At 43.5% G+C, this 13,477-nt stretch overlaps 1 protein-coding gene across 1 annotated transcript in view; it reads left to right on the forward strand.

Moving 5' to 3' along the window:
• CSMD2 (CUB and Sushi multiple domains 2) overlaps positions 1–13,477 on the forward strand; it is a 752,464-nt gene that overhangs the window by 681,974 nt on the left and 57,013 nt on the right. Inside the window, exons 49-54 of the mRNA XM_012554226.1 lie at positions 2,271–2,459; positions 4,495–4,641; positions 6,176–6,364; positions 10,634–10,819; positions 11,595–11,789; positions 12,912–13,089. Of these exons, the coding sequence (XP_012409680.1) occupies positions 2,271–2,459; positions 4,495–4,641; positions 6,176–6,364; positions 10,634–10,819; positions 11,595–11,789; positions 12,912–13,089 (1,084 nt within the window). The remainder of the gene's footprint in view (positions 1–2,270; positions 2,460–4,494; positions 4,642–6,175; positions 6,365–10,633; positions 10,820–11,594; positions 11,790–12,911; positions 13,090–13,477) is intronic.

Raw genomic sequence — 13,477 nt, forward strand, 5'->3', positions numbered from 1 at the left:
GGTTTTTACATAGTCCCTTAATTTCTGTTTATCTGGAAATGACCTAATTTCACCATCATATTTGAATGAGAGTTTTGCAGGATATATTATTCTTGGCTGCCTTTTCTTTTTTCTTATATCTTTGGTTACCGGTTGTTCTGTCTCCTGCTGGAAGCTCCGTGAAGCTGCTTTCTCATACCCCCTGTTCGCCAATCTCCAATAGGAGTCCAAGATGGTGGATCTGTGCTGAGGTAGCTGATATGGGACCTTTGCATGTATTTCTCCTAGCTGTCTGTTCTCAGTCAGTTTCTTATTCCATTCGGTGCTTAGCTGAGTTCTTATCTCTTCTTTTGATGCTTAGAGTTTCAGGACTGACGTGTGACTCTGTTTGACTCAGTTTTTCGGACCTTTGCTGTGGAGGGACGGCATGGTGCTTCTGACTGTAGCACCATGTTGTCCAGCCTCCCTTTTTTTAATAACAGTTTTATGACAATATAATTTACATTCCATGTAATTCACCCGTTTAAAGTGTATAATCCAGTGGTTTTTATTGTAATCACGGAGTTGTGGAACCATCATCACAATAAATCTTAGAGCATTTTCACCACCCCAAGAAGAAACCGACTACCCATTACCAGTCAATGTCCATTTCCTTCCAATCTGTCCACCCCCTAGTCCTAAGCAACCACTAATCTAAGTTCTGTCTCTGTGGATTTACTGTTCTGGAAATTTCCTGTAAATGGAATCATACAATGTGTGGCCTTTTATGACTGGCTTCTTTCACTTAGTTTAGATTTTCTAGGATCATTCACGTTGTAGCATGTATCAGTACTTCACTCCTTTTTATTGCCAAATAATATTCTATAGTATGAATATACCACCTTTTGTTTATTCCACTCATCAGTAGATGGACATTTTGGTGATTTCCACTTTTTGGCTATTATGAATAGTGCTGTGATGAACATTAGTGTACAAGTTTTTGTGTGAACATATGTTTTCATTTATCTCGGGTATGTACCCAGGAGTGGAATTGCTGGGTCTTATGGTAACTCTATGTTGTACCGTTTATTGAGGACTTACATGTGCACTATGCTGCATGCTTTACATATATTATTTCATATAATACAACAGCTCTGTAAAATAGATGTTATCTCTCTGTGTTGGAGAAGAAGAAGCCATCACACAGAGAGGAAATAATTTGTTCAAAACCACATAAGTTTCTGTCAAGGGTGATGGAAAAATTTGGAAACAGACACTGGTAATGGTTGCGCAGCATGATGTCTGTAATTAATGTCACTGAATGGTACCTGTAAGAAAATGTTGAAATGGCAAATGTTTTGTTACATATGTATTTATCACAATTAAAAAAAACACACACATAGATAGTAAGTGACAGAGGAAGCTATACTAGAAATGTTTAACTCAAAATTCCATGTTCTTAAGCATCATTCACAATAGCTAAAAGGTAGAAACAACCCAAGTGTCCATCAGCAGAAGAATGGTTAAATAAAATGTGGCATATACATATAATGGAATATTATTGAGCCATAAAAAGAAATGAAATTCTAATACATGCTACAAAATGGGTGAATCTTAAAAGCACTATGCTGAGTGAAATTAGTCAGATACAAAAGGACAAATATTGTAGGATCCCACTTATATGAAGTATCTAGAAATGGCAAAGGCATAGAGACAAAAGTTTAATAGTGGCTACCAGGGACTGGGGGAAGGAGATGATAGGAGTTATTGCTGAAGGGGTACTGAGTTTCAGCTTGAGGTAATGTAAAAATTTTTGGAAATGGATAGTGGTGATACAACACAACAGGGTGAATGTAATTAATTGTACAGTAAAAAATGGCTAAGACTGCAAACCTTTTGTTATATAAATTTTTAAAATATAAAAAATAAACTCCATGTGTTTAACCTCTGCCCGATAATATCTTTCTATAAATCAGACCCATTATATAGATGAACTCTTGGATTTGGAGATACTTCACTGTTGTCTGTATCTACGTACATCCCCACCTACTCCAATGCCCACATCTGAGCTAGGATGTGATTCCAACCAACTGGCCAGGCCTGAGTCCCAGCTTTACAGTAATGTTGGCACAGAATCTGAGGTCACCTCATACCATGGAGCAGTATAATGATGGGTTTTGGTGTCTTGTTTGGATGTGCTCAAACACTGGTTTTCCAGTAGTTGTCTTTTGCGCCAGGCAAAAGCATATGGTGTTTGCTCTACTTCCATCTCCGTTTCATATACCTTCTGTCTCTTTCTTTCTTTCTCCAAGTGCACTGCCCAACGAATGAGCTTCTGACAGACTCCACAGGCGTGATCCTGAGTCAGAGCTACCCCGGAAGCTATCCCCAGTTCCAGACCTGCTCTTGGCTAGTGAGAGTGGAGCCAGACTATAACATCTCCCTCACAGTGGAGTACTTCCTCAGCGAGAAGCAGTATGACGAGTTTGAAATCTTTGATGGTAAGTAACCACAGGAATCCTGTGGAGCAGAGAGAGGAACACACCTCATCCCCTTTACTAAGTCCAATCCTCTTTGGTGATTAGAGATGCTCTCTCTGATCAGGGAAAACACTCCAGCATCAGTCATGGCCAGCATCCTTACTAAAAGTGAGTAGACATGACCTGAGCACCTAGCCATAGAGCAGGCATTTTGATGGTGTTCTCTCATTTAATGCTTGCAACCACCCTTTATCATTGTCCATTATATAGTTGAAACCTAGGCTCAGAGAAGGTAAGTAACTTACTTACCCAAGATTACATTGCCAAGAAGTAGCCATGCCAAGTTTCACTAATTCACTCAATAAACACTTACTGTGCACCTGTTAGAAGGTCCCTGGGTGGCACAAACTGTTTGCACTTGTCTACTAACCTAAAGATTGGCAGCTCGAACCCACCCAGCCACTCTTCAGAAGAAAGGCCTTGCTAGCTACCTCCATAAAGACTACAAACAAGAAAACCCTATGGAGCAGTTCTGCTCTGTAATACATGGGGTCCTCAAGAGTAGGAATCGACTGGATGACAATGGGTTTGGTTTGGGTACCATGTGCCAGACTCCACTTTAAGTGGTTAGGACACATCAGTGAATAAAATAAAGATTCCGGCTTTCAAGGAACATAATGCTTACATTATAGCAAAGTGAGGCAGACAATAAACAATCAGCATAAATAAACGTGTAGATTAGATAGTATGTAAGAAGGTGATAGGTGTTACAGGAAAAAAAAAAAGAAGGTAATTAGGAGTGCCAGGGTGGGGTGCAAGTAGCAGTATTAAATAGAGTGGTCAGGGTAGGGCTCAATGAGAAGGTATGATCTGAGAAAAGACTAAAAGGACATGAGTTGGAACCCAGAACCCACTGACATGAAAGTGTGGGCACTTGCCATTGTGACCCATGTGTGCATGGCAGGCAATAGGCATCACTGAGACCTGGGCTGAACCCATGCATAGTCTCGCCTGCCACCGTGGCTACTCCATCCATGAGGCTACTCTGTCCAGGAGCACATTGTGAAAGCTCTGGGGTGGCCAGTGACTGAGGCTGGCTGACACCTGCTGGCTGAGTCATAGTATTCACTTGGCTGTTTAGAACTTCTTCTGCAGTCAGTGCTCTCTGGAGAGCATGGATGTGCAATACCAAGATTCTCATACCTGGTGCCCACTTACATAGGTCCATCCACATGTTTCTTCTTCAGAGCTTCTTGTCCTGATCTTTCAACCTTGCTCATTCCAGGCCCCTGGCTAACCTTAGCTGTTTACCACTGCCTATGAGGCCCAGTACACTCTTACCTCAGGCCACTTTCTACTCCACACAAACCAAATGACCAAATGCACTGCCCAAAGCTCTGCCCATTGGGAGGATATCTTTTCACCACTGTCTTACAGGACCATGCCCAAGTGGGGATATAGTGCAGTAGGAGGCCATTTCTGGCTTGCATCCACATACAAAGCCAACCCTTCTGTGAACCTAACTCCAGCTTTCTCCTCATCCGTCAGCTGGTCATAAGGAACATCCATCCCTCACCCTCATGAGGACAAAGGTGTGAGATATGGAGAAGTATCAATGCAACATGGCAGGTTACAAGAGGGTCTGGACCATAGCTTACTTGTTCATCTTGCTTCTCTGGACCCACTTGAGGCTGATCCAAGATGTAGCTCTTCCATTTTACACTGAGTTGCTCTGGATCGACCTTGAGTTATCACTTGAGGAAGGGAAAAAAAATAGCAGATGGTTATATTAAAAATGAGTCTCTGGGTGGGGCATACAGTTAACATGCTTGGCCACCAGCTGAAAGGTAGGCGATCGGAGTTCACACAGAGGTACCTCGGAAGAAAGCCGTGGTGATCTACTTTCAAAAAATCAGTCATTGAAAACTTATGGAGCACAGTTCTACTCTGTCATACATGGGTCGCCATGAGTTGAAATCGACTCGACAGCAAGTGGTCTAATCTGATATCTTTGACATCTGTGATAGTCTGTAATCCTGTGTCCTTCTCACACCAGGTCCCTCAGGACAAAGTCCTCTGCTGAAAGCCCTCAGTGGGAATTACTCAGCACCCTTGATTGTCACCAGCTCAAGCAACTCTGTGTACCTGCGCTGGTCATCTGACCACGCCTACAATCGGAAGGGTTTTAAGATTCGGTATTCAGGTGAGTAAAACACAAGGACTCATGAGAAGAGCTACGGCCTCGGAGCTCCCTACCTTTCTCACTCAAAACTCCCAAATAAGTCCTGGACCATCTCCTGGTCAAGGTGGCAGAGCTCGTCCATGGGGATTGGGCAGCCTTTCTCCTCCTCTAAATCTCTCACCCAAAGCTGCACCAATGCCTTCTGTCATTTTCCTATCTCCCCTTATTCTATTCCTTTCCCCACTTTTTACCTCCTCCCTCTCTCCTGCTTCTCATACTTCCACCTTGTGTCTTTTGGATAAGTTTAACTGTTGTATATGGTTTATTAATGCCTAAAGATGATCCTATCCTTAACACTATTAAAATGTTAACAAATGATCTTTAAAACTGAAAAATCCTAAGACATGGATCTCCAGGTGGCAAATGTTAGGTAGGCAGCAAAGGATGGACTATATTTTAAGTCCATGAGCCTCTCTTCTGCTCTACAAGTCATATCTCATGGTCAGGGTAAGCCAAAATGCTGACAAGGACAGCTGTCTCTAAAGAGCATGAAAATATCACTGGAAATGAAATGGAATAGAGAAAATAAAATTTACATGGGAACTACTATCTGTGGTTGGAAAGAAAACTTGATAAGTGACTTGATGTCCACTTTGAAGGAGGGTGAGTCCAATGAACTGATGGCTAGGCTTTGCAAGCTTGAAGGCAGAAATGCATTGCTTAAGAGCATGGGAAGAGACTGAAGAGCCACTAGCATTCTGCTCAGTACTCTTTCCCTTGGCTGCATTTGGTCTGCATTTCAAAGAAGTGTTGGACAGATTTTTAAAGAATATTGGTTGGAAGAGATGTCAATTATAACCTGCCTGAAGTCCCACTTGTCTCTGTGCATCTCTTCTCATCAGTCATCTGCTGCCAAGACCAACCCATTTGACCAGTTTTAAGGCACCGTTGGCAGTGGCTTCCAAGGAGAAGCAAACCAGATGAAGCTGAGGGGAGCCTGGGAGGAATGGATCTTTACTATCTCAGAGTTCATTTCTCTGCAGAGTCGATCCAAACTCTCCTTTCCTCCTGTGCACATGAGAGGAAGGATGGCATCATGACCAGATGCCCCAGGTTCAGTGATCAGCTCTGTGCCTAACTAGCGGTATGATGATTAGACAAGTAACTGAAACTCTTCAGTCCTCATTTTCCTAATGATGAAAAAGAAACGTTGGCGTTGATGGTCCTTAAGGTACCTATGTCCCATCTGTTTGGGATCTGAATGAATTCGAGAGCCTGAACTTAGCTGGACAACCAATGCTGCCTTCAAGCTGCAAAGGGGATCCCATTCTTGATGTAGTTGGTTTTTATTTTCTTTTGTTTCATTTTGTCCTTACTAAACTGACTGGCTGTTTTTCAATACCAACCGCTTAGACCTTTCTAACGAGCACTGGGCCTGGCACAGGGAAGACAGGCCCTGACTTTCCAGGGAGAGTGAGAGTAAGGGGCGTGCATGAGAGAACAGGTCTGTCTTCCTACGCGTACTTGGTTCCCTTAGCCTCATCTTGTTGTTTAGCCCCTTACTGCAGCCTGCCCAGGGCTCCGCTCCACGGTTTCATCCTGGGCCGGACCACCACCCAGCCTGGAGGCTCCATCCACTTCAGCTGCAACACTGGCTACCGCTTGGTGGGACACAGCATGGCCATTTGTACCCGCCACCCCCAGGGTTACTACCTGTGGAGCGAGGCCATTCCTCTCTGTCAAGGTGAGCAGCAGATGGGGAGGGAATGGCAGGGTGGCTCTGGATCCTACTCACATCTTGAGCTCGTCCCAGCACCGATCACTTCCAAATATGGGTTTCCTAATTGATAATTGACTCATTCTTTCAGCAAACATTTATTGAGGATCCCTAATATTTCAAGCCCTCAGAATATACATATGCATAAAACTTGGTCTCAGACCAGTGGAGGAGACAGATGTATAATCAGATAAATGCACGACAACAGAGTAAGCGAGTGCTGTAACAGGAGTATGATATGAACAGAGTGTGGGAACCCAGAGCTCAGAACAGACCTGCCTCCTTCTGGGCAGCCAGAGAACGCTCCCAGAGCAGGATGCTTGGACTTGGACCTTCTGGATGAGGGGTTTTCATGCCAGGCACTGGCAAGGAAAGTATTCTAGCAACAAGAAGAGTGTGTGCAAAGGCATAGAATCTGGAGAGATCATAATCTACGCAAAGCAATTTGGGCTGGCTGACACTCCGGGTCCGAGGAGGTGAGGGAGCAGAGAGAACCAGGGCTGAGACCATCATCACCATAATTACAGTCATCAGTGATCAAGCACCTGCTATATACCAGGCAGTTTGCATGCATTACCTTCTATAACTGATGGGCTTTTTTCTTTAAAGTAATATACATTCAGAGTATATTGCAGACAATTAACATGCTCAGCTGCTAATAGTAAGGTTGGAGGTTCAAGTCTACCCAGAGGTGCTTCAGAAGAAAGGCCTGGTGACCTACTTCCAAAAAATCAGCCATTGAAAACTCTATGGAGCACAGTTTTACTCTGACACACGTGGGGTTGCCTTGAGTCAGAATCAACTCAAGAGCAGCTGGTTTAATGTGCATTCAGACTAGAAAGCTGAAGAAACCATGATAATGCAAAGGAAAAGTGAAAATGACCTATACTCCCATCACATGAGAGTCCCACTGTTAGCATTTTGGCACATTTCCTTCTGTCTTTTATATATTGTTTCCTAATGGGATCATTAGTATACAAAGCTCTTATCTTTCATGTAATTCAATAAAGTTCCTCATCATTAATTTCAGTGTTTGTACAGCAGGTATGAGAAGACAGTCATTTATTCAGGTATCATCCTGTTGTCGGTCATGTAGATGTTTCTCTGTTTTTTGCTGCTGTAGACAACGCTGCTGTTAAAATCCTTATAATTCCATCTTTATGAACATGCATACTGATTTCCTTAAAATAAATTCCCAGAAATGAGCTTGTGGAATCATTTGTCATTTGTTGTTAAGTGCCGTTGAGTTGGCTACAACTCATAGCAATCTTATATACAACAGAAGAACACATTGCCCTGTCCTCCGCCATCCTCATAATCATTGCTGTTTGAGCCCATTGTTGCAGCCATTGTGTTGATCTATCTCATTGAGTCTCCCTCTTTTTCACTGAACCTCTCCCATGCACGTCCTTCTCCAGCGATTGGTTCCTCCCGATGACGTGTCCGAAGTAAGCAAGATGGAGTCTCACATCCTTGCTTCTCAGGAGCGTTCTGTTTGTGCTTCCTCCAAGACTGATTTGTTTGCATAACTTATGCAAAACTTATGGGGTTTGATACCCATGGTCACATGGCCCTTCTAAAAGTTTGTCCTCATTTATATTTCCACTAGCAGCAAGTAAAAGTTGTCTTTTCTCTCACAGTCTCATCAAAGTGTATTACACTGAAAAAAAAAAGAAGCCCTTTGCCATCTGTATGAACAAAAACAGAAAATCACACTGTTGTTTCATTTTATTTTTCATTGGTTCCCAGGGTGGTAAAGTATTTTTTAATGGCACCTATCATCTCTCATCCTCACAATCTTCTCAAAGAACAGAAACAATGTGTATTAATATTCTACTTGAAACCCTAAGCAAAGGCCACAGAGACTGTCCACGAATACCACATGTCATTTGGCTTCAGTCTTTGCATCTCTAACTACATCAACTCCTCTACATCACTTTATTCCAGATCTGCAGTTGGGACCTATGTGCCTCTCATCCCTGTTATCTTTCATCATCACCCAAAATTAAGCCCTGTTAGGCTTCTGTCCACTCATCCCAATACTGCTGTGTGTTTCTTCATCCTGTCCCCTCCGCCAGCCTCCCACTGATGTCTCTTCTGTGCTCTCTGTAATCCTAGTTCCATGGCCAACAAGTATATGTCCTTGGTCACCACCCAGAAGGCTCTCTTCACTTCCTCCCTCCATGGAGACTATGGCTCTCCCCTGAGAACATATATGCTGTGGGCCTTTCAAGTACTAACAAACCCATTGCCGTGGAGTCGATTCCAACCCATAGCGACAACCCTCTCAAACAGAATAGAACTGCCCAATAGGTTTTCCAAGGCTGTAATCTTTAAGGAAGCAGATTGCCACATTGGTCTCCCTCAGAGCAGCTGGTGGATTCAAACCGCCGAACTTTCAGTTAGCAGCTGAGCACTCAACCACTGTGCCACCAGGGGGAGAGTATTAATCCCCGCATTTCCTGCATTCACAGAGCCAGGAAGGGCCTGGAATTCTTCCAATTTCCAATTTCCTATTGCTTCTTCCAAACCATTACTTTTCTACCTCCAAATATATCTCCACAGAGGCTCACACTGTCTGATTCCATGCCTCCTTTATCTTTCCCTCCCTCCCTGCTCCACCCCTACCCATTCTTCCACTGTATATAGTCTTTCCCTTAGAGATCTCCTCTCAGCACAGGCCTCAAATACTTTATGACTGTACTCCCTTCTCTCCTACCCACAGAAAATGTTCCTCAAGTGCCTCTGGGTTTGGAGGACTGTGTTTGGCATGGAAATCATGAGGCTCAAGCTTCTAGTCTCTCAAGCTGGGAGACTGTCCCCTGTCCTCTTAGTTATCCACAAGAGAGGGGCCAGGCCAGGACCAGTGAGAAGTGCCTGCTGCCCATTTCCTTCTCCTGTTTTATCCAGATTGACTCTGCAGGCAAAATGCCAATAGGATTCTAAGTATTTTTTTTTTTTTCCCAAGGAGTTCAAGGAAGCAAGGCAGTTGGTTGAGCTCAAAGGCTTGCTGTTTAGATATCAGAAGAATATCATTTTCCTTATTTTATCATGTCTTCTGTTTTCCTTATCCTCTTTTGCTCCCATGTCTGGCCTTTGAATCCTTCCTCCATCTTGGTATCCCAACCCCTCAACTCTGGACAATCCTCCTTTCCCCACATTATAATACAGCCCTATCCCTATGCCTTTTCTTGAGTCTTGAAATTTTAGAAGCACCAGCCATGATTGTTAGCCAATGTTGATAGTTTTTTTGGGGGGTGTAGGGGGAGGAGAGGGTTTGGGGAGGCTTTTGTTTTGGTTTTGGGGGTTTTCTTTAGTTTTTGTTTTTGGTCTATATTCTGGAAATTTTCCTTTACTTTTAATCTCCAGCCCTTCTATTCAATGCTTATTTTGGCATTTGTATTTCTAATTTAAAGCAGCTCTTCCTGTTCTTTTTTCTTTTTCTAAGCACTCCGTTCTCATTTTGTGAATGCAATATGTCACCTTGACTGCCTCAATAAACTACTAATCAGAAGTTTTAAAATTATGTATTTTCTGTTTCCTGAGGAGAGTTCTTTCTATTTATTTTATCTCTTTCATGATGCTGATTTTCTTCATATGTGTAGTGATCCTTGATTGTTCATATTTAAAAAGAAAAGACTAGGTTGATTTTTCCAGGCAGCAGATGTAGGTTACCTTTGTTGTTGTTATATACAGATATTTTTACCCACTATGTCTTTCTCATGAATGAGAAGCTGAGTTGAGTATGCAGCAGACATGAGCAGGTAGAGAGGCAGCCTTTATACTGAGAGCCCTTAAGTCCTAGAATTAAAGGAGCTTTACTCTGAGATGACAGCTCCTACCCTACCAGCTCTAATTCTCTCAAGGGAGTTGGTTTTTTTCCTCTGTAAATGAGAAAGAATAACCCTCTGTATTTTGTTTAGAAAGTGTATGCCTACTGCCACTACACTGTATTTGTGGGAAGGGATAGAGGAGAACTGGTCTCACTCTGTAACCCCTCCCATATATTTTGGGCTGGGGCATCTGTCTGCTTTCCATCTTCAAAAATATTTTTTTTTAAATCTCTCATCTACTGGTTATTCTCCCATTTTCTTTTTTGTTATGAGGTTTTTTCCTTTTATTTGTTATTTACTATAATTTTATTGAAGTCTTGAGGGAGAGGAAAGAAAAAAAGTAAGTTCTCAGACCACTATCTTGAACCAGAAATCCTCATGACATATTTTTCCCCTTGGTCAGCTCTTTCCTGTGGGATTCCTGAGGCCCCCAAGAATGGAATGGTGTTTGGAAAGGAGTACACGGTGGGGACCAAGGCTGTGTACAGCTGCAGTGAAGGCTTCCACCTCCAGGCAGGGGCTGAGGCTACAGCAGAGTGTCTGGAGACAGGCCTGTGGAGCAACAACAACATCCCCCCACAATGTGTCGGTGAGTCCTCGGGTGTTAGAGGGTGGTGTAAGGAGGGGCTGGGTGAGCAGCTGAAAAGATTCCTACAAGGAGTGAGCAAAAGGCCCAGTAATGAGAAAAACACATGCATGGAGGCTGAGGGATTCAAGGAGAGGAGGCAGGTGAGTGGTGTCCTCTGCCCACTGGTGTTCCAGTTAAAAAGTCTCAAAGCACTGATAGACCACTGTGCCCTGAGATGTTTCCATAAACCATCATAGAACTTAGGAATGATCCGATCAATTCCCTTTTAGATGGAGAAACTGTAGTTCAGAAAGTTTGCATGAATGTCCCTTAATCATAAAACTCTAAACTGACAGAGCTAGAGTTCAACTTGAAGACCAAGGTCACACAAGCCTAATGGACCATAACCATTCCAAAGATGTGGGGGTATGGGAATCTACACTGTGTTTTTTTCAGATTATGAATTACTCCCCAACATTTTAAAATCGGGCAATTTTACATAAATATCTAGATTTCTGTCTTCTCTTGAAAAATGAAAATCCAACCAAATGGAACCTTCAGTCTTACATCCAACAATCAGTGTTGACTGAGTGCCGCCTCCCTTTTTCTGCAGGACCTGCACGCCCCAGTTTGCCATATTCCGCCCCCGCCATTCACTTACCAAACCTGCCTAGGGACTGAAAGTGTTTGAATTCGTCATTACTGCATTAAGGTCTCCCAGTCTGCAGCTCTGGGCTTTTGCCAGTGTCTTCCATAATTAATTAATTAATCCTCCTTCCTCCCCTTGTTTCTCCAGCTGTGACCTGTCCCGACATCAGCAGTATCAGTGTGGAACATGGACGGTGGAGGCTCATCTTTGAGACACAGTACCAGTTCCAGGCCCAGCTGATGCTCATCTGTGACCCTGGCTACTACTATACTGGCCAAAGGGTCATCCGCTGTCAGGCCAATGGCAGATGGAGCCTTGGGGAGTCTCTGCCCACCTGCCAAAGTAAGCCCAGGAGGGGAGGGTGGGCAAGTTGGTCACAGTGCCTCCAACCCTGAACTGTCTCATATGTGGGGTAAAGCACGACAGACAGGGAGAAGAGGACTATCACCTGGAATTGCAGTTTATCTCTTTTGGACACTTACTTAGAATTAGAATCTGGGAAAATGCCTTCTCCTTTGAGGAAGTACTTCTTGGCATCTTGGCATCTTATTAAAAGCTGCCTTTCTCTAGACAAACATATACTAATTCATTTATTCAACATTCATGAGGTTCCTACCATATACCTGGTACCATAGGTTCCAAAGGGAGATCTGGGTGGCACACCACAGCATCCACTACAACCCTCATAATATTAATCAGTAAGAGTGGCATAGAGGAAGTAAATGATTATAAAGGGGTAGAAGGAGATAGCTTGTCAATGAGAAACGGGAAATTTGGGACTGAGTGGGAGAAGGAGTGGTATTGTCTCATACCTATAACTCAAGACACTGTTGTGTTAATGCATCATAGTACAGACTCCACCGTGGCATATAACCACGTATACAGCAGAGTGAAAGAAGTCACGAGTGTGTAAGAACACCATTCAATGAAGCTGCTCACATTTTAATGCAGCCTTGACAACTGGGCCTCATCTCATAGGCCAGCTAGTTAGTGGCTGTCTGCAGTGGTGTTGAGAAGGAATGTGAGGCTGCTGCTAGGCTCAGCAGAAAAGAACAATGAAATTGAAATTGATTTCCAGTGTCTGCCCTGGGCACTTAAGAGCATACCACAGAATTGCCATCTCTCTAGTGCAGTGGTTCCTAACCAGGGTGCACATCTAGATCATCTGAGGAGTTTTCACAAAATACACATGCTTGGGCCCTATCTCCAGTAATTGCAAGTCATGGCTCTAGAGTGGAGCCTGGCATTTTAAAAGCACCTCACGTGCTTCTGGTGACACCTGCAGTTGAGGACTTCTGTGCAGTGTAACATCACATATACAGTGTCATGACCCATGCTCTGGTTAGTGCGTTCCAGTAGAGTAAGATTGACCAGATCTTTTTTTGTCATTATTCTGGCTAATCAGGCATAGCACGTGTCCCTCCCCTCAGGGCTGGTTCATTGAGCATCTTGTGATCTTTTTAGTCATTTCCTGTGGAGAGCTCCCCATCCCCCCCAACGGACACCGCATTGGAACACTGTCCGACTACGGAGCAACGGCCATCTTCTCCTGCAATTCCGGATACACACTGGTGGGCTCAAGGGTGCGGGAGTGCATGGCCAATGGGCTCTGGAGTGGCTCTGAAGTCCGCTGCCTTGGTAAGTAACCACCCCAGGCCTATACTGCCCATTTTTCCTTCTCAAGACAGGTTAGATTTTTTCCAAAGCTGGGGTCCAATCTTTGAACAGTATCACTTTACCTACTGTCATTAAATGCTTGATCTAAACTGGTTTAACACCAATTATTGGGCATCTGCTATGACTAAAACTCTGGACTAGCTTCTCTTGGGGTGCCCAAAAGAATGAGAAGAGCTTCAAGTCTGATGAGACAAAACCTTTGATGGGTTCTGATCATGGAAGATGCTTTATGTTAGTCCTTGTGTGATGGGTGAAGTCCCAGCCTCCACCTCTGGGCAGCTACAGAGACACATTCCTGTAATACAACTTAAAATGCCTTCTATATTATATATTAGCAAATATATATATATTTA

This window comes from Trichechus manatus, unplaced genomic scaffold (assembly GCF_000243295.1).
Source record: "Trichechus manatus latirostris isolate Lorelei unplaced genomic scaffold, TriManLat1.0 scaffold00015, whole genome shotgun sequence".
In the NCBI taxonomy this organism is placed as follows: Eukaryota; Metazoa; Chordata; class Mammalia; order Sirenia; family Trichechidae; genus Trichechus; species Trichechus manatus.